Source organism: Archocentrus centrarchus, chromosome 14 (assembly GCF_007364275.1).
Source record: "Archocentrus centrarchus isolate MPI-CPG fArcCen1 chromosome 14, fArcCen1, whole genome shotgun sequence".
Taxonomy (NCBI): Eukaryota; Metazoa; Chordata; class Actinopteri; order Cichliformes; family Cichlidae; genus Archocentrus; species Archocentrus centrarchus.
This window is the reverse complement of record NC_044359.1, coordinates 13,831,397-13,850,878: the sequence shown is the minus strand read 5'-3', so window position 1 is coordinate 13,850,878 and position 19,482 is coordinate 13,831,397. Positions and strand designations below refer to the sequence as shown.

At 40.9% G+C, this 19,482-nt stretch overlaps 1 protein-coding gene and 1 long non-coding RNA gene across 2 annotated transcripts; both read right to left on the bottom strand.

Moving 5' to 3' along the window:
- Positions 1 to 3,976: 3,976 nt before the first annotated feature.
- LOC115791571 (uncharacterized) lies at positions 3,977 to 4,359 on the bottom strand. The gene is made up of 3 exons (XR_004020961.1): positions 4,250 to 4,359; positions 4,113 to 4,158; positions 3,977 to 4,041 (listed from the first exon to the last, which is right to left on the bottom strand). It is a non-coding gene; the product is annotated as an uncharacterized LOC115791571 (long non-coding RNA).
- Positions 4,360 to 5,154: 795 nt separating this feature from the next.
- On the bottom strand, positions 5,155 to 8,211 carry LOC115791968 (adhesion G-protein coupled receptor G4-like). The gene is made up of 8 exons (XM_030746277.1): positions 8,123 to 8,211; positions 7,990 to 8,026; positions 7,196 to 7,209; positions 6,917 to 7,068; positions 6,699 to 6,828; positions 5,893 to 5,993; positions 5,441 to 5,645; positions 5,155 to 5,353 (listed from the first exon to the last, which is right to left on the bottom strand). The coding sequence occupies exons 1-8, from the start codon at positions 8,209 to 8,211 to the stop codon at positions 5,155 to 5,157; spliced, it is 927 nt and encodes a 308-aa protein (XP_030602137.1).
- Positions 8,212 to 19,482: the final 11,271 nt, after the last annotated feature.

Below are 19,482 nucleotides of genomic sequence, written 5' to 3'. Positions count from 1 at the left end.
CCAAATGAGCACCGTTTAAACACCACAGCCTACCTGAGTATTGTTGCTGACCATGTACATCCCTTTATGAGCACAGGGTGCCCATTTTCTGATGGCTTCCAGCCAGATAACGCACCATATCACGAAGCTCACATCATCTCAGACTGGTTTTCTAAACATGACAGTGAGTTGACTGTACTTAAATGGCCTCCACAGTCACCAGATCTCAATCCAGTAGAGCACCTTTGGGATGTTGGAATGTTTCCCAACTCCTTGTTAAAGTACGAGTATGAAAAATGCTGTCTGTTAAATCCTGTATAGTGATTGAAAATTCACTTTAAATTGTGTAATTTAACACCATACCACACCATAACAAATTAACAAGTAAAAACTTTAATGAAATGCTTAAACGATTTACCCCAGTGTTGAAGAGAAAGATGAGCACAGCGTAGGCAACCACAGACACATAAAATGTGACATCATTCTGGATCCAGCAGCTGAGGGAGTAACAAATGGGAACGAGACGAGGCATAAGAAGACTGGAGGAGCTCAGAGAACACGATCAGTGATCAGTGTGAGGTGAAGTATTCAAATGAAAGTGTGGTTGTATTTGAACCCCCTACCTTCTGCAGCTAATGAAAAAGTGCTAATGGCTTAACATTCTTGCATAATACATTTGGATAGCCTATTGAGACTGTAATACCATGTTACATGACTTTCAGGATGAAACCAGATTAACTTGATCTGACTGAGAATTAAATGTGAAGGAGATGTTGGGTTTTATCAGATTTTTAGGATTTATGGTTGAATGTCATGAATTTGCTTAAATAATTATATAAGAAGAAAATATGTTGTGATACATATTTTGCTATTTTTTTCAAGTACAGTTTTTGTAGTGGTAGCGCACTCATAATGAAGTTGTAGTTCTGCACAAAGTAAGAGAAAAATAGTGCATAGTTTTTATTCATGCGCACTGTTGCATTGAAACCTCCAGCTCTTTACATCATCAAGATATGAAAAAAATGAATAAAAGATGAAGCCAGAACTCACAAGTTATCAGAGTTGTCCAGCAGCTCAAAGGTGGAGCGAGTGTCTGTGTAGAGGTGACTGCCGTAAGCCTCTCTGTTCACGATGAGCACCAGGATGCAGATAACCAGAGGAAACCCTGCGGGAAGATTTCAAATACATATAAGGCTCATGCCGTGCCCTCAGAAAAATATTAAACATAAACATCTAAGTGCTTTTAAAATGTACCCTTTATGGATCATTAATTATGGATGCCATTATATATTATATTAAACAAACTACAAACTAAAATGAAGCTAAAGTTCAAGCTTCACATTGCTCTGAAAGGTCTTTGTCAGAAAATTTTTGGCTCTTTATTGTGTCAAAGGGAGGAAATCCTTAACATGGTCAAGCAAATTGCTCTGGCTGTGAGCAAATCATTTCCACTCACCTGCTGTTCAAATTTTCCTTTCGTGAAGTGCAGCCAATCAGAAGGTGGTTTGAAGGGAAAGGAACTAAATGGTTTGATGCTCTGCACTGGGGCCCAGTATATGATGAAGATTTATCATACATTCTTAAATACACTCTTAGACTCCACTAGAGTAGTCTAAGAATCCAGAGATGGACCCAGAAATGAGAATAATGTGTCCCCTTTGAGATTTTTATGAGCTTTCAGTGTGTCATCACACCATAAATGTAATGTTTTCCATGCTGCGATTAACTGAAAGTCAGTCATGCAAAAATGTGACTCACCCCATCCCAGAACACAAAACTTGAGTATATAAGCGGGCACATAGGTGTTGAATACTTTGACGAGGGCAAAGTACATGTTAACGGCCTCTAAACCCATCCAGGTGAATGATGCCAGCAGGAAGTAGTGCAGGGTGGACGCTACAGCCACACAGAGGGGGTACACACCCCAGGAGGATAGCCAGGAGTTAACCAGAAACACCAGGTTCAAACCCAGCAGAGCCAGAGAGAGGTTGATGAGAATCTGAGAGGGGTAGTCTCGACGAAGCTTTCTGAGAGGGACACGAGCACAGTGGAGGAAGTCGGGAGGTTAGATAAATGTTCATACTAATGTGCTAAATGCAGATACATATACAGTGAAGCCTTCAGTGATTAAGTAAAATCAACAAACTTGAGAAATGGAAGTACTAAAATACTACAGCATGACAGTGAAGCTTCAGCAGCAGCACTTTGTTGTCTAGTGCAAAACAGCATCAGTAACACCGAAAACGACGTGTGCCTCAAAGACAAGTGATGGTTTTTAGATTTATTTGAATTGGTGTTGACAGAGCTGTAGTTGGACCCACAGTGGCCGTGCTGCATGTAAACAGAAAGCAGTGGTAGAAAAAGCAGACTTCATGTATAAAATAACAACGCCGTGGTCAGAATCTTACTCGAAAGCTGTGTACGTGAGAACAGTGATTCCCAAGAACAGTGACGAGACTCCACAACCAAGATAGGTGATAATGGTCAGGATGTGCTCATTAGCAGGGTCCAGCTGAGTCCTGGAGACATCCTAGACACATGGATTTACTCAGTTGGTGACAGGGCTGTGCTTGTATTCATTTTCCAATGTGCCACTGTTAGCATTTGGCTGATCTTGTTCCTATCTGTTCCTATTGCCGTGTATAAACTTTCTTAGCCCTGCATCTGTCTGGCCACTCCTACAGTGAAACACTTGTTCCTATCTCCAGTGTTAGTGTCTGTAAATTAGTGGAAAAACTGGTAAAATTAATGATCGCGTACAGGAATGGGCTAATATGTGTATTTTTATTGTCTTTAATTCTGTAGAAAAACAAAACAGTCAGTTAATTCATTTGATTAAGAAGTTGATGCCTTCAGTCATTTTTTTTTTAATTTAAGTAGTTCATTTGCAAAATCTCCATGTTCAGTAAAAACACTGGAGCTGAAAACCACAGACAGTAAAGAATAAGGGACACAGACGGACTAACACGTAGCTGATTTTGATCATTGCATGTTGTAATAAAATAATTTCAAAGCTAATTTGTTTATTAAATATGTATTATATATAAATATATATACAGATTATTGTAAACACTATACTCATTATGCTTTATTTTAAACTAATGTAAAAACAATGTAATGCAAATAAAGTCATGATAAATTGTAGCACAATTAAACAATTAAATAGCAAATTAAATGTTTTTAAATAAAATGGCATCTTAATTATATATTTATTTCCAATTTTAATTAAATAAACACATTCATTTATTTAATGATATATTTATTTTATTTTGGCACTCTGGGCACTCCATACAGCAGGAGGCATTCCTCATGTTTATTATTATTAGCAGGCAGCACAGTGGCCTGGTGGTTAGCACTGCTCCCTCACAGCTAGAAGGTCTGGGTTCGAGTCCACCTTGGCCCGGGCCTTTCTGTGTGTTTGCATGTTCACCCTGTGTTTACTCCGGTTTCCTCCCATAGTATAAAGACATGCAGTTACTGGGGTTAGATTAATTTGTGATTCTAAATTGCCCATAGGTGTGAATGATTGTCTGTTTCTGTTTTAGCTCTGTGACAGGCTGGCGACCTGTACAGGGTGTACCCTGCCTCTTGCCCTCCTGCCCACTGCAACCCTGAACGGGAAAAGCGGAAGACAGTGGATGGATTATTTTTATTGGTGCTATTTTTGCAAAGCAACAATCCCGCTGTGTTATTGGGGGGCTACTCAGAAATTATGAATTGTGTCAAACTTTGCCTGTCATTAGTTTATTTTTAAATATTGTTCTTTCAGCGCCCTCTGCTGGTTAAACCACTTAGCTGAACTGTATTTCATGTCTGCAACCTATTTGCATACAAGAAAAAAAAAACAATTAATAGTATGCATATTGTTGCTTCTACTAGTATCAGAAAGATTACCAAAAGTATTCTACAAAAGTGTGTTTTCCAGGAAACTGTAAATCAATATGAAAATAGTTCGTACCAGAAGAACTCCAAAGTGTGTGAGATGATCACACAAACAGGTTGTGTATTTTGAGTTGCTGTTGTTTTGTCGGCACCCGTAATCATCCCAGTCTCCTTGCCCATCTGCGTGAGGACAATAATGTTTAATATGACACAGAGTTTATCCAGAGAATGAGACTTAAATCAGGACTTACTGTTTTTACTGAAGTTCCAGTACACACACTCTACCTTCTTGTAAAGCTTAAGCAGAGACAAAAGAAACATAATGTATTCATTAATCAAAGACACATTCATCATATGCTCTGCATTTCTGAAGAACAGCCTCTCCTACTGTGTTTGGTATAAGGTGGTGGAGTGTGACTTTAATGTCTTCTGCTAGGTCTTTGATTGGACAACTGGCATTGGTCACACTGGCTGACACCACAAAGGTGTTGAGGGTCTGCCCCTTTTGGCTGCCCTGAAATTAATAACACAATACATGTGAATAATACATTTCACTAATCAGCATCTAAGAGCAATTTGTTTGCTTAAAAATCTTCACTAAAAAGTGTTTTGTTCTGTTTTTTCCTGCTGAACGGGGTTTTATATGAACAAGTACCTTAAAGAGCCATGGGATGGCATAGAACTGAAACTGGACTCGTGGTGGGGTCTGATTTAGTCCTTGTGGGGGGAAGCATTGCTGCAGGACAGATGGCAGGGAGACGAAAGCCAGTGTGCTGTTGAAGGGATACCTGTTGATAAAAATCTATAAAGACAAATTTTCTTAATTCTTCTTATAGCTCAGGCAACATGTTTCAGCATTGATTTCTGAGATGTACTGCAGACCATTTGAGCAGCATTAATCCAGTAATTACAGATTAATCTGCATGTTTGCCTAAATATCGCCAAGAGAGCTGATATTTAGTGCCAATTGCAAGTTAATACAAACATATTTCATATTTTATTTTAGATTCTAGTGAAAATCTAAAATATGACACATTCAATTTGATGTGCGAGCCTTTTGTATCTGTATTCTGTTTTATTTATATAGCACCAATTCACAACAACAGTTGCCTTAAGGTGCTTCATATTGCAGGATAAAGACCCTACAATATCCGTGATGCATTTGACTGCATTTTGTGTGACAGCATCATTTTGTCGTTTGGGTTTTGTTGTTGTTGTGTCTTGCTTTTCTCAACTGCCGTATCAGTCAGAAGTGCCAGTAATGTGTTTACTTGCTCTCTTGACTCCAAACTCTCACACAGTGAAGATATTTGTTACACGTTTGCAGACCTCGGGTTTTTTGCCAGTTCGATTAGACGCCACTCCAAACGTTAAACTGTTAAACTGTCCTGGAACATCCACCACTGCGATGGCGACGGCTGGAGCGACCAGGGTGGAGGAGCCCTCGTAGCCCACCATCCTGTCTCCCACTGCTTCTATAATATTTGAGATGCTGGAGAGAAGACAGAAGGGTTCAGTGTGCTGATGTCAGACTGATGGAGATTTTATTTGGATTTCTCATTCAGCTTTCATTCCTTACTCATTAGTAAAAGGCACCAGGTCGCTGTCAGATTTCAGTATGTCTGAAATAATGTTGAGAAGAGCTTGGCCCAGGTCTGGTGTGACCACACTGACGCTGATGATGCCCTCCAGCTTGTCGAGGACTGTCGCCAGGTCCTGATAACTGAGTGTGGAGTGGTTCTTTAGCAAAGCTTCAATCATCTCCACCACATCCAGAGTATTATCTGGAAATAAGTGGAACAACTCGTGAAGTAACGCAGGAACCACCCGGGAATCTTTGTCCCATCCTTGGACGTAACACGAGCACACGTCTAATTTGTAACGGTGCTTTATGTTGGAAAATACAAACATTTTGAGTATTTTAAATATGTCACAAGGAAGCAAAATATTCAAGTACTGATTTTATTTTAACATTTTACAGCTAAACCTCAAGGGGCAGACACATGAAGTGGAAAAACAAATGTAACAGACCAGCGGTGACTTCGACATATTGCAGGTCAGGGATGGTTTCCACCACTGGAGCGCAATCTTCCAGCTCTGGAGCCATCCAGTGGGTACTGAGGGACAGTTTACTGTCAAACGGAGGGTGGACAGAGGAAAAAGGCTTTCAAAAAATCTGCCTTGAGCAGAACTTTTTTTTTTTTCTCTTTTTCAGTTTTAATCATGTGGTTATACTAACACCTCAGCATGTTGCATATCAGCTTTTTGCTTGCCACACACTTATTGGAAAAACAAAAGGAAACCATGTTATTTAGATGGATTGGCGACATCATGCGAGACCTCACACAGCTGCGAGGCTGTTGATTCTGAGAATTACCTCTCATTTAACCACTCATTAGCGACACTGAGTCAACACACGGAGTTCCAAGAATAGCAATAAAGCCATATATATATATACCAACAGACGTGATTGATACCCAGATAGACTCATACTTATTCATGCGTTAAATTTATCAGCCAGCTAAATGCCTAAAACAACCACCAGACTAAACCTGTAAACATGAGCAGAGTACCAAACAGAGTATTTTGTGTGTACTTTAGCAGTGTAGCTGCGTGTACGCCAAAGTCAGTCTAATAAATCTTTACTGCTGGACTGATTTCCATGAATTTTGCTGCAGATACCAGTGGCATAAGTTTTCCTTTTCATCTGACACTGTGCCCTTACTTTTGTGGAAACCACAGGAACAGGGATTGGTTTTAATTCATCTCCACACACTGTAGTAGTTTATGTGAGTGTTCCCTTCATAAAATCAGTCTTCAAGAGTTTGAGTTCTCACCAGTGTCGAGTGGCGTGGTGGTCCGGGTTTTTTGGGCATGTGTGAACAGCAGTTTTTCCTCCTGAAACCTCAGTCCACTCAAACAGGCCTTTCAGGGTGTGGTGGGTTTCTGCACTGCACTTAATTAAAACTGCAGCAGTGAGACAATGAAAGAGAGCGATGTAAAAATGAAGAGATTTTCAGGTTTGTTTGGGGGTTTTTTTGTTTTTTAAACTCACGAATGCGGCTTATCTCTATGTCTTCTTCCTCTAGATGGATGGAGATGGAGCCGTTGTTATAAGGTCTCAGCAGTAGGTGTCGTATCTTCTCTTCCATATCCTGTACGTCTGACTGCATCCTGACGTGGACCTGGAAAACACAGCTCGCTGTCCTGGAAGGAGCAGAGTTAGATGTGGTCTGCGGGATGAAAATGGTCTTGCATCCATAGCAAATATTACATGGTGATATGTTTTGCTTTTTTTCAATATTAGTTTGGAGATGCATGGACCTTTCCTTACCTGTATGCAAATACCTGGGAAAGAGTGGAAAGGAGATAAATAAAGCTACTGGGGAGAAATGGCATTTTGGTTTAAGAAAGAACATATTGGGAGGCGTCTTTCTGAATACCATTTCAGGTAAAATCCCAACCCAGTCAATATTTCAAATCAGACTATGAATCAACTAAAATGAATCACATGATGTCACATTTAAGTCTTAAGATAATGCAGCATTCAAAAGCATTAACTTCAGTGATGTTAATCTGTCTCATCAGGAAGCATAAACCATTGTAAATTTCACCTGCTTGTGTCAACAGGTGTACCGGAGAGGCAACAATAAGATAACACCAGAACTGCAGGCCAGCCGCTGGCGCTCTGTTCTCTTCACAGTCAGTTCACACTGAGCACATGCGACAGAGTCTGGCTGCAACATCATCTGTGATGGAGGTGCTGGACTATGAGCACGGGTCCCACAGAAGGACATCGCCATCTCATGCCACTCTCACAGAGTCTATTTCTGACAGTTTGGTGAGAAATGTGCACATGAGCAGCTCGCTGGAGGTCAGTTTTTAGGTCTCTGGCAGTGCTTCTCCTGTTCGTCCTTACATAAAGGAACAGAACTTAAAAGCATTTCTGTATGGTGGCTTTCAGTGGTGAGATTTTCGCTCATGGAGCAAAATAGTGATAATACTATAGCAGGAAAATTGTATGATTGAGAGACATTAAATGGCAGCATTGGGTTGGTCAAATCTTCTCACAGAGACCAAATTCATTCAGCTTGTCAGTCATTTAGAGATCTTTTTACACTTACTTACGGAGGTAGGAGGATTGGACTGCAACTTAGGAAGATATCTGGAAGTAAGATCAGTAGCTGAATTAAGTTGTTCACATTGAAAAAACTTCACTTTTATCAGACTGTGTGATATTTCTGGAAATCATGTATTCTACCTTTGAGCTTTGGGCAGCAGCTGAAATTCAAGCACTGTCATCAAGTTGGCAGGTAGGCTGTAGTTGAGCTGTGAAGAGGATGTTAGCATGGGTTCTTCTGGCATGCATTACATTCATGTGTTTTTCATATCACTGCATGGCCATATTTAGGCCAGGTGAAGCTAAAATAGTTTCCTGTATCTAAAAATAAGAGCTTAGCTGTTCTGTGAAACGTACCCAGGTGCAAAGGATCTGTTCTGGGTCAGTGTCGCCTGTTATGGACACGTTCACCTTAACCTCAAAATACAGTTCTACAAAGGAGACAAATCAGAAAGTTTTTGTCAGGCCATTCATGATGATCAGGGAACTGTAATGTACACACAATTGTGAAACTGACCGGTGACATTTTCAGAGTGTGTGGTGGTGGTCATGGTCGTGGCTGTGGTTGCGGCCGTGGTCGTGGCTGTGGTTGCGGGCGTGGTCGTGGCTGTGGTTGCAGCCGTGGTCATGGTTGCGGCTGTGGTCGTGGCTGTGGTCGCAGCCGTGGTCGTGGCTGTGGTTGCGGCCGTGGTCGTGGTTGCAGCCATGGTCGTGGCTGTGGTCGCGGCCGTGGTCATGGCTGTGGTTGTGGCCGTGGTCGTGGTTGCGGCTGTGGTTGCAGCCGTGGTCGTGGCTGTGGTCGCGGCCGTGGTCGTGGTCGTGGCTGTGGTCGTGGTCGTGGCTGTGGTTGCGGCCGTGGTTGCGGCCGTGGTCGTGGCTGTGGTCGCGGCCGTGGTCGTGGTTGCGGCCGTGGTCGTGGCTGTGGTCGCGGCCGTGGTTGCGGCCGTGGTCGTGGCTGTGGTCAAGGCCGTGGCCATGGTCACAGTGGTAGGAATACTTGTGTTGATGCTTGTGGTCGGGGGTCTAAATGTGGTAGTAGAAAATGATGTGGGGGGTGATGTTGTGGTTGTAAAGATAAGATCTGTCACGAGGGAAGGCTGTGTCACCATGTCAGGGCTGCTGGTATCAGCTGAGAAACTATCTGGAAGACAATTGTCAGAGACCCACAATGAATTTTCCTGCAAATGCTTCTCACAAGCGCATACACGTACAGTGCTTAACAAATTTATTAGACTACCATCCAATGTAAGATTTAGGCCACAGCTTGCCTAAATTAACAGCAGTGGTAATTACCAAAATAATTTTTATGTTTCTGTAATGGTTATGCACAAGCTCTTTAATCAAAATATTTTTAATGCTGTATATGGGTATAAAAACATGAATTCAGTTTGAAATTCCTTACACCTGTTCAAAGTGGTAAAAACACTGAAAACTCACTGAAAAGTAAAGAGTCCACACAAAGCACTTCATGATGCTGGATGGTCTTTGAGGAAAATAGTGCAAGGCATAAAGTGTTCTCACAGTGGGGTCAAGTGTGCTTTGGAGCCGATTGCAGAGACTGTTTCTTACAAAATGCGACAAGGAAGAGGTAGAAAACAAAAGCTGACTGAGGCAGATGACAGACACCTCAAGATTTTAGGTATGCAACATTGCTATATCCATAGGATTTAATATGTCGTCGGCCCAACCTTTGCAGCTATAATGGCTTCAACTTTTCTGGGAAGGCTTTCCACAAGGTTTAAGAGTGTGTTTATGGGAATTTTTAATCATTCTTCCAGAAGTGCATTTGTGAGGTCAGACACTGATGTTGGACGAGAAGGCCTGGCTCACAGTCTCCGCTCTAATTCATCCCAAAGGTGTTCAATCAGGTTGAGGTCAGGACTCTGTGCAGGCCAGTCAAGTTCTTCCACACCAATGTCACTCATCCATGTCTTTATGGACCTTGTTTTGTGCGCTGGTGTGCAGTCATGTTGGAACAGGAAGGGGCCATCCCCAAACTGAATAAAGTTGGAAACATAAAATTGTCCAAAATGTCTTGGTATGCTGAAGCATTAAGTGTTCCCGTCACTGAAACTAAGGGGCCGAGCCCAACTCCTGAAAAACAGCCACACACCATAATCCCCCCTCCAACAAACTTTACACTTGGCACAATGCAGTCAGACAAGTACCGTTCTCCTGGCAACCACCAAACCCAGACTCGTCCATTGGATTGCCAGACAGAGAAACGTGGTTCATCACTCCAGAGAGCACATCTCCACTGCTCTAGAGTCCAGTGCGCACTGTTCTGGAGCTAATCTGAAGGCCACATGAAGTTTGGAGGTCTGTAGTGATTGACTCTGCAGAACGTTGGTGACCTTTGTGCACTATGCACCTCATCATCCACTGACTCTGCCCTGTGATTTTATGTGGCCTAACCATTTGTGGGCTGAGTTCCTGTAACTCCTAGTTGCTTCCACTTTGTTATAATACCACTGACAGCTGACTGTAGAATATTTAATAGCCACTCACCACTCATTTTGTTGCACAGGTAGCATCCTGTCATGGTACCATGTTGGAATTGACTGAGCTCCTGAGAGCGACCCATTCTTTCACAAATGTTTGTAGAAGCGGTCTGCATGCCTAGATGCTTGATTTTATACACCTGTGGCCCTGGAAGTGACTGGAAGACCTGAATTCAATGATTTGGATGGATGAGTGAATGCTTTTGGCAATATAGTGTACTAGAGAGAGAAGGAAGACCACTACTCATCTTCAGGTAGAGATAAATGCCCCTCCGGGTGCCTGGGTGGCTTAGAGGCAAACACATACATATGCCCCGTTGTGGTGCGGGCGGCACAGGTTCGAGTCCCGGCCCATCGCCAATTTTCCCCGCGTATCTTCCCCTGTATCTTTCCCCATTTCCTGTCTCTCTCTGCTGCCCATAAAAAGCCACTGTGGCCAAAAATGCAAAAAAAAAAGAAAGAAAGAAAATAAATGCCTCTAGATCAGAGGCTGAGAAGGTCTCCAGAATGACCATAAGCAGATGACTGAATGAACAAGGCTTAAAGGAAAGAATAGCTGCTAAGTAGCCATTGCTGAGGCCTGCAAACATCTGGAAATGCCTCAGATTTGCCAAGGAGCACAAACATTGGAGAATTTTTTGATGCTCAATGCACTGCACCCACAGTGAAACACAGTGGTGAGTCTATTACTGTATGGGGTTCCATTACTGGAAACTGTGTTGGCAAATTAGTGAAAATCGATGGTATCACGAACAAGAAGGTCTACCACAACATCTTGGTGCATCGTCAAATCCTTTCTGGACTGAAACTGATTGGTTGTAGGTTCGTATACCTAGAAGATAATGACACCAAGCACATTTCACAGCTTTGCAGAGATTATTTGACCAAGCAAATAGAATCTGGAGTACTGGAAGTGATGAACTGGTCGAGTCAAAGTCCAGACATGAATCCTATTGAACTGATTTGGGATTTGGTGGATTTAAAGATAGATTACACAAAAAGGTCATCCAAAGCAAGTCTCTGGGACCAAAGAAAGTGCACAAAAGCAATGCCACCAAGAATTCAAGCTGTTTCAAGGCCAAAGGTGACCATACAAAATACTAAGTTTTTTTGGTTGTTGTGTGTGAATAAGGATTAATTTGCTTTTTCAGTTTGTCATTTCTCTAATAAATAACAATATAATTTTTAGTTTTAAACTTATAAATATATTTGTTTCTCTATTTTAATGACAGGTAGTCTAATAAATTTGTTAAGCACTGCATCTTATCGGTTGCTGTTGAGAGTGATTTCCTACCAACAGGTGTGGTGTGTATGCTGTTTGTGTCGCACAGCAGCTGTAGCAAACCACTGGGGTCATTGTAGGGGTTTTTAAGCTTCATGTCTATTAGATTCTGTACAGCTGCCACATCAATGGCAGGGATAACATTCACGTATACCAAGCAGTGAAACCTACAGAGGAGACAGAAAGTCATGGTTCAGATGCAGTGTTTTTACTTTTTTCCACAACAGTGGTTTTCAGATTTTAGGTTATTTGCGCTCTTTCATCAAAAGCTGTGGCATCAGTGTGGATGGGAGCGAAGGATTTTTTTTTCCCCCTTCTCCGTCTGTTTCATTTGACTGATTTTTAAAAAGAAAAGAAAAGTTTTACATTTAAAACTCATAAAAATACCACATTTAATATACTTAAACAGATGAGTGACAAATTAAAGAATTTTTCATTATTATTATGTGAGCTAGAAATCACATTTTTCTATATTCTGGAGACTGTAAACCTGTATCATATTACCTGTTGATATTGGAGGAAGTCCACTGAATCTGCAAGAATAAAAGAACATGTAAATTTGTACTAAATGTTGATTTTTATTCAGAGAGTCAGTATGTATAGTAAGAAACATCATTTTGATAAAGACACTGTTCAGGTCCTACACTCCTACATTGCTATTGGCCAACACAGAGACAGCTATATTTGCATTAAGATGATGTCAGCTCATATATATCAGCCTGGTTAATCCATCAGTCGCGCTCTGATGTTCTTACCAGCTGGTCCTCATATGATGCTTTTACGAGGCTTTCTGCACTGGATCTGTGTAAGCAGATCAAAGAAACTCAGTAACCTTATGGCTCATTTGTTCCCCCTCTCTGACAAATACCATAAAACAAAATTCAATTGGTGTGACACACACAATGCGATTCAAACAAATTTTATGACAAAATACACAAAGTAATGGCTGTGTTGTAAATGGGAATCGTTACCTACCTGGATACTTCAAACATGGACACTATGTGTAAATAGAAGTCTCTTGGCAGCTCCTTTCTGAGCTGCAGGAACAACAAAGAGCAGAGGGCTGTGTTACAGCTGCAGAGATTTACCGCTGCTGAATAAAGGTAAAATAAAGCCTGCACAGTGTAATGAAGAAATGAATGACAAGGGAAGTGTGAGAGTGCACGCCTCTGCTAAAGCTAAAAATTCCCTCTACACCATTTACAAAGTGAATTCAGAACAATATCTGGATTCAGTCTGTGAAATCTTCTCGAGGACATGAAAAAAAATGCTCCTATATCTTTATCTTTTTATTTATCTTATCTCAATTCTTTGTGTATTTATGGAGATGTAAATAGAAATGTCCAATTTTGCTCTATCTCAGAATGATAAAGAACCATTAAAAATTGGAAAATTGGATCAAAAGTGATCCTGGATCCAAATCTGGATATTTTTGAATAAATCTGTTAATGAAAACAGTCACATGATCTTCTTGGCAGAGGTAATAAAATAATTGTCTTATTATTTAAGCTTCAGTAGACTTATCAAATTGAATGAACATTATTAATATTATTATTATGGTCTCAGTTTGTGTTTGTGTTTTACCCAGTGATATGCGATGTCTCTGGCTGTGTAGTACTCTGTGTTGCTCCCATCCAGACGGACGATGGCTATCATCAGTTCCAATTTGTAAATGGACCAGTCTGCCAAAGAAAACGTAAAATTTTGTAAAAGACGATAACAGACAGAAACTAATAACGGTTGAGGTTACTTGTTTTTAATATATTATTTGTGCTGTTTTATGCTAGAAACCCTGGAACCATTTTGACCGGCTTTGTCTTTATCATATTGATACTGGAGCCAATATATGTGTGAAAGCATCAATACTTTTATTTTTCCTAAAAATTTTTTTTTTTTTTTATCATATTATGAACTTAGCTTAGCTCAGCTTAGTTTCACCTGCAGCCACCTGGTGTGACTTTGTGTTTCATAAGTGGAATCTGCACCATAATTTGAGAACCACGTTCATACCAAAAGTATCGTGGTATGGAGAAAAAGATCTAACTTTCTGCTATATTTTTTTTCTCTCTCCACCGACTCAAAACTAGAGCAGCACTTTTGAAATAGAGGGAAAAGAGTCATGTGGAACTAATACCGCATAATTCATATGGCTGAGCAGATGATGTGAAAGGAATTTCCTAATCTCAACTAAACTCTATCTTCCTATGGAAGAGGATTAGGGCCACTGAAAGAAAAAAATTGGGGGGGTCATACCTTTTCTTTTTTCTCAGAATTATGACTATTTCCATAGTTCTGAGAAAAAATATGATTTTTTTTTCCATGGCCCTAATCTTCTTCCTTAATATTCTACTATCTCAGATATGTTTGAAAGAAAAATCTGTATGACTTTCATATTTATTTATATTGGAGCATGCCATAGATATTAAAGTTACTGCACTGCAATAGTTTGAATCATATTTATCTAATAGACTCCAATTTGTTCATGTAAATGGTGAGTCTTCTTCACACACTAAGGTTAATTATAGAGTTCTACAGGGTTCTGTGCTAGGACCAATTTTATTTACACTATTCATGCTTCCCTTAGGCAGTATTATTAGAAAGCATTGCATACATTTTCATATTTATAAAGATGAGCTTAATCCATCCATAAAGCCAAATGACACTCATCCATTAGTTAAACTGCAGGAATGTCTTAAAGACATAAAGGCCTGGATGACCTCTAATTTCCTGATTCTAAATTCAGATTAAATTTTATTTTTGAAATAATTCATTATTATCAGGCTGTCCTAAAAGCTCCCTGAAAAGCCTTCAGCTGATCCAAAATGCTGCAGCTAGAGTACTGACAGGGACTAGAAAGAGAGAGCAGATTTCTCCCATATTGGCTTCTCTTCACTGGCTCTCTATTAAATCCAGATTTGAATTTAAAATTCTTATGCTCACATACTCTTGAATAATCAGGCCCCATCTTATCTTAAAAACCTTATAGTCCCATATCACCCCAACAGAGCACTTTGCTCTCAGACTGCTGGCTTACTTGTGGTTCATAGAGGCTAAAATGGGAGGCAGAGCCTTCAGCTTTCAGGCCCCTCTTCTGTGGAACTAGAATTGAGTTGAATGTTTTTTACTGCTGACCTTTACTTGAAACTTTTAGACATTATGTAAGATACTTTATTTACCCTGAAGGTTGGGAATTGTTTGACGCATTTACAAAATAAAAAATAATTCAGAGAGGCTATTTTTGCTTTAGTAGTCAAGAAATTATAATCTTTCATTTGTAAAAAGCAAATCTGCATTTAATTGATTCTAGAATTGTCTTTATATTTACATAACAGCCAGGTTAATATGATGGGACAAACCAAAGCCAGCTCAGCTGCTGGTGAGGCTGGAAAAAGCTGAAGGCTTAATGAATGTGACAGATCATTTACTGCAACAAATGAAATCAGGCAGTGATGGTAAAAGCTTGAAGTGAAAGTATTCAGGATTTATAAATTTTGATATAAAGCATGCTCACCACACGTAAGGCTGGGCTCTGGCTGTGGAGCACAGATCTGAGTGTCCCAGTTGTTTCTCTCCCACTTCACAACATCCCCCTCTGTACAGCTCAGTGATGTCACTTCGTGAGTGCTGCGTTCTCGCCCCCAAATCCGAAACAGAGTGAGTTTTCCTGACACGCAGCTAAATGGTTGAATGTCCCCGTTTACAAGGAAGTGCCCTGAACCCAGAGTGAGCGATCCATTGGGGGCCAGTTCAGTGCACCGGGGGGAGGTAAAAGTGCCTCCGCCATTAACTGTGAGAGAAGGAAGGGGTACAAAGGATGGTCAAAGAAACACTAAAACAATCACAGAAACAGCAAAAACATGTCCCAATGACCCCTCATTTCACATTTAGCAAGCTGATCAGCAGACCAAAATGTTTTTAGCTTGATTTCAATAATGACAGAATAAAATACAGTTTTGGAGAAGTATAAGATTAAACCAACCTGCCATGATGCTCAGCAGGATACCGTTAAGGTATAGGGTGGGTCTGCCTTTCATACGTGACCAGGTCACACATAGTGAGTACCACTTTGATGGAAGGAGGTTGATCTTCTGAGTCCTCCACTCCACGCCAAACAACCAGACCACTAAATGGCCCGCCTTCCTCCCCAACCCCAGCTCAGCATACTGTGCCATAGGATGTCGGTACATAAAGGCAGTCCATGGTGAGGAACCCATCACCTAGACATGGTTGTAGAAATAGAGCTGATTTAATGTCTAACTGTTCATTCCCTTTAAAAAGTTACAGCAATGTAACTGAAGGACATTTCTCATGAGTACCTTTAGATTCAGGTTGAAGCAGACTGTGAGCTCTTGCAGGGCAGGGATGGTGATCTGAGGCTTTAGACTCCAGTATTTGCACCCCAAGGTGAAATCAGCTGCCTCCCCCCACAGGCTGAACCAAGGCACTGAGAGAAGCAGACAATATATTTATAGTTTTATAATGACTTTTGTGTTGTGTGTGTGAAGTCTGGTTTTCAAGCGATGACACTTATTTCAGCTTCTGCATTGAGTTTGATCCTTTTTTCTTTTTCTTTTTTTAAAGTATTGACAGAATAAAACTGAGTGTTGTCAGTGTGTTAGGGAGCCTAATTTTTCTGTATTCATATTTAAATTTTTTTGTTTGTTTTTTTAAAGTTGAAATAATGTTGGAGCCCAGCAAGAGGCTGTCCAGGGTGTACCCTGCCTCTTGCGCTATGACAGCTGGGATAGGCTCCAGCCCCTCCGTGATCGGATGGATGGATGGATAATATTTGTAATTTTTCAGCCTCATTAACTAACTGTTTAGGAATTACAGCCATTTTTATACATAATGCTCCTTTTTGAGAGGCTCAAAATGAATTGGACATTTGACTGACGGGCAGTTTCACGGCCGAGTGAGGACTGTTGCCTTGTTATTAAGCAGAAAAAAAAGAGATCTGGAGTTGATTCTAAGCCCTGAATGTGTGTTTGCTAGCTTTTCACTGGAACTCTCAATATGAGATCCAAACTTGCAAATGTAGGAGACGATCAAAGACAACTAAAGTGCATGAATTATTTCCATGGCTAACATCTAACCAAGAACACTCAGTGAGGTGGTGGGCATATCAAAGTCTACAATCAGGAGACAATGTTCATGAATGGAAATATAGGGTTTACAACAAGGTACAAACCACTGATTAGACTGAAGAACATGAACACTGGTTTAGAATTTGACAGAAAACATCTAAAGGAGCCTGCAGAGGTCTGAGGGGGAAAAAGCAATCCTTATTTTTAAAATTATTTTGTCCAATTACTTTTGGGGTGGTGGGAATTTCTCACCATTTGAAGCAACACTTTTGTCAAACCTCTTGTTTAATTAGAAATGTGTGGTGGTGTACAGAAGGAGACTTATATTAAATATATAATTGTTCAAATACTTGTGGATTTAACTGTAAATCATCTTACAATAGAGCCCATTGCATCTCACAATTTTTTCACCGCTGAAATTTTTGATGGGTTACCTTTATAAATAATTACTCATTTGCTTTAGAAATTTCCATTGAGGAATGCAAAGAAAAAAAAATATGCTTGTTTTGTCTTTTCACACACGGCCATAAAATGAAACTGCCTAAGGGTCGTGGGAAGGGCGACGATTTATTTATTTTGAACTTTGTTAAGTCAGTCAATAGCAGCAGAATCTGGAGTTAAACTGTCTACATCAGGGATCCTCAAGTCCAGGCCTCGAGGGCCGGTGTCCTGTAGGTTTTAGATGTGTCTCTGCTTCAACACACCTGAGTCAAATATATACAGGGGTTGGACAACGAAACTGAAACACCTGGTTTTAGACCACAATAATTTATTAGCATGGTGTAGGGCCTCCTTTTGCGGCCAATACAGCATCAGTTCATCTTGGGAATGACATATACAAGTCCCGCACAGTGGTCAGAATTCTTCTTGCAGGATAGTGGCCAGGTCACAACGTGATGCTGGTGGAGGAAAACGTTTCCTGACTCGCTCCTCCAAAACACCCCAAAGTGGCTCAATAATATTTAGATCTGGTGACTGTGCAGGCCATGGGAGATGTTCAATTTCACTTTCATATCAAACCAATCTTTCACCAGTCTTGCTGTGTGTATTGGTGCATTGTCATCCTGATACACGGCACCGCCTTCAGGATACAATGTTTGAACCATTGGATGCACGTGGTCCTCCAGAATGGTTCGGTAGTCCTTGGCAGTGACGCGCCCATCTAGCACAAGTATTGGGCCAAGGGAATGCCATGATATGGCAGCCCAAACCATCACTGATCCACCCCCATGCTTCACTCTGGGCATGCAACAGTCTGGGTGGTACGCTTCTTTGGGGCTTCTCCACACCGTAACTCTCCCGGATGTGGGGAAAACAGTAAAGGTGGACTCATCAGAGAACAATACATGTTTCACATTGTCCACAGCCCAAGATTTGTGCTCCTTGCACCATTGAAACCGACGTCTGGCATTGGCACAAGTGACCAAAGGTTTGGCTATAGCAGCCCGGCCGTGTATATTGACCGTGTGGAGCTCCCAACGGACAGTTTTGGTGGAAACAGGAGAGTTTAGGTGCCCATTTAATTCTGCCGTGATTTGGGCAGCCGTGGTTTTATGTTTTTTGGATACAATACGGGTTAGCACCCGAACATCCCTTTCAGACAGCTTCCTCTTGCGTCCACAGTTAATCCTGTTGGATGTGATTCGTCCTTCTTGGTTGGATGCTGACATTACCCTGGATACCGTGGCTCTTGATACATCACAGAGACTTGCTGTCTTGGTCACAGATGCGCCAGCAAGACGTGCGCCAACAATTTGTCCTCTTTTGAACTCTGGTATGTCACCCATAATGTTGTGTGCATTGCAATATTTTGAGCAAAACTGTGCTCTTACCCTGCTAATTGAACCTTCACACTCTGCTCTTACTGGTGCAATGTGCAATTAATGGAGATTGGCCACCAGGCTGGTCCAATTTAGCCATGAAACCTCCAACACTAAAATGACAGGTGTTTCAGTTTCATTGTCCAACCCCTGTAAGTCATTAGCAGGACTCTGGAGAACTTGACTGCATACTGAGGAGGTAATTCAGCCATTTGAATCAGGTGTGTTGGATCAGGGACACATCTAAAACCTGCAGGACAGCAGACCTCGAGGCCTGGATTTGAGGATCTCTGTTCTACAGTATTGCAGCTTCTATTAATGTTTTCAGCCTTTTACGTTTCACTTATGTAATTGCATGTCCACGTGGTGTTTAATGGCTCTGTATATGTAAGGTTTATTTTAGATATTCTTTTTACAGTCAGCTGGCTTTCTCACAGAGCTTTGGGTTCAGCCACACAGGCTAAAATCTGAAACACAAAAATGAGAACTGGACTTCTGGTTTTGAAGGTTTTGCTGTCCTGTGTTTATGTAAACCATTAGTATGAATTATGATGAAATAAAGTGTGATCTCTTTAGGTTTGTTTTTTTTTTTAGTGGTTCCTACCTTGCCCTGTAGCAGACTCTGGACTGCTCAGCAGAGACAGAGTAGTAAAAACATTCAGGAAATTTTGAAGAGCAATCATGATAAAATCTGAAAAAATAATAATTTTAGTAAATTTTGTGCACTCACTGCATGAAACAAAAAGGAAAATAAGCACTGACCCAAATGCTGCCATTCCATTTTTTTCTAAATCAACTTTTAAAAAGCACCAAA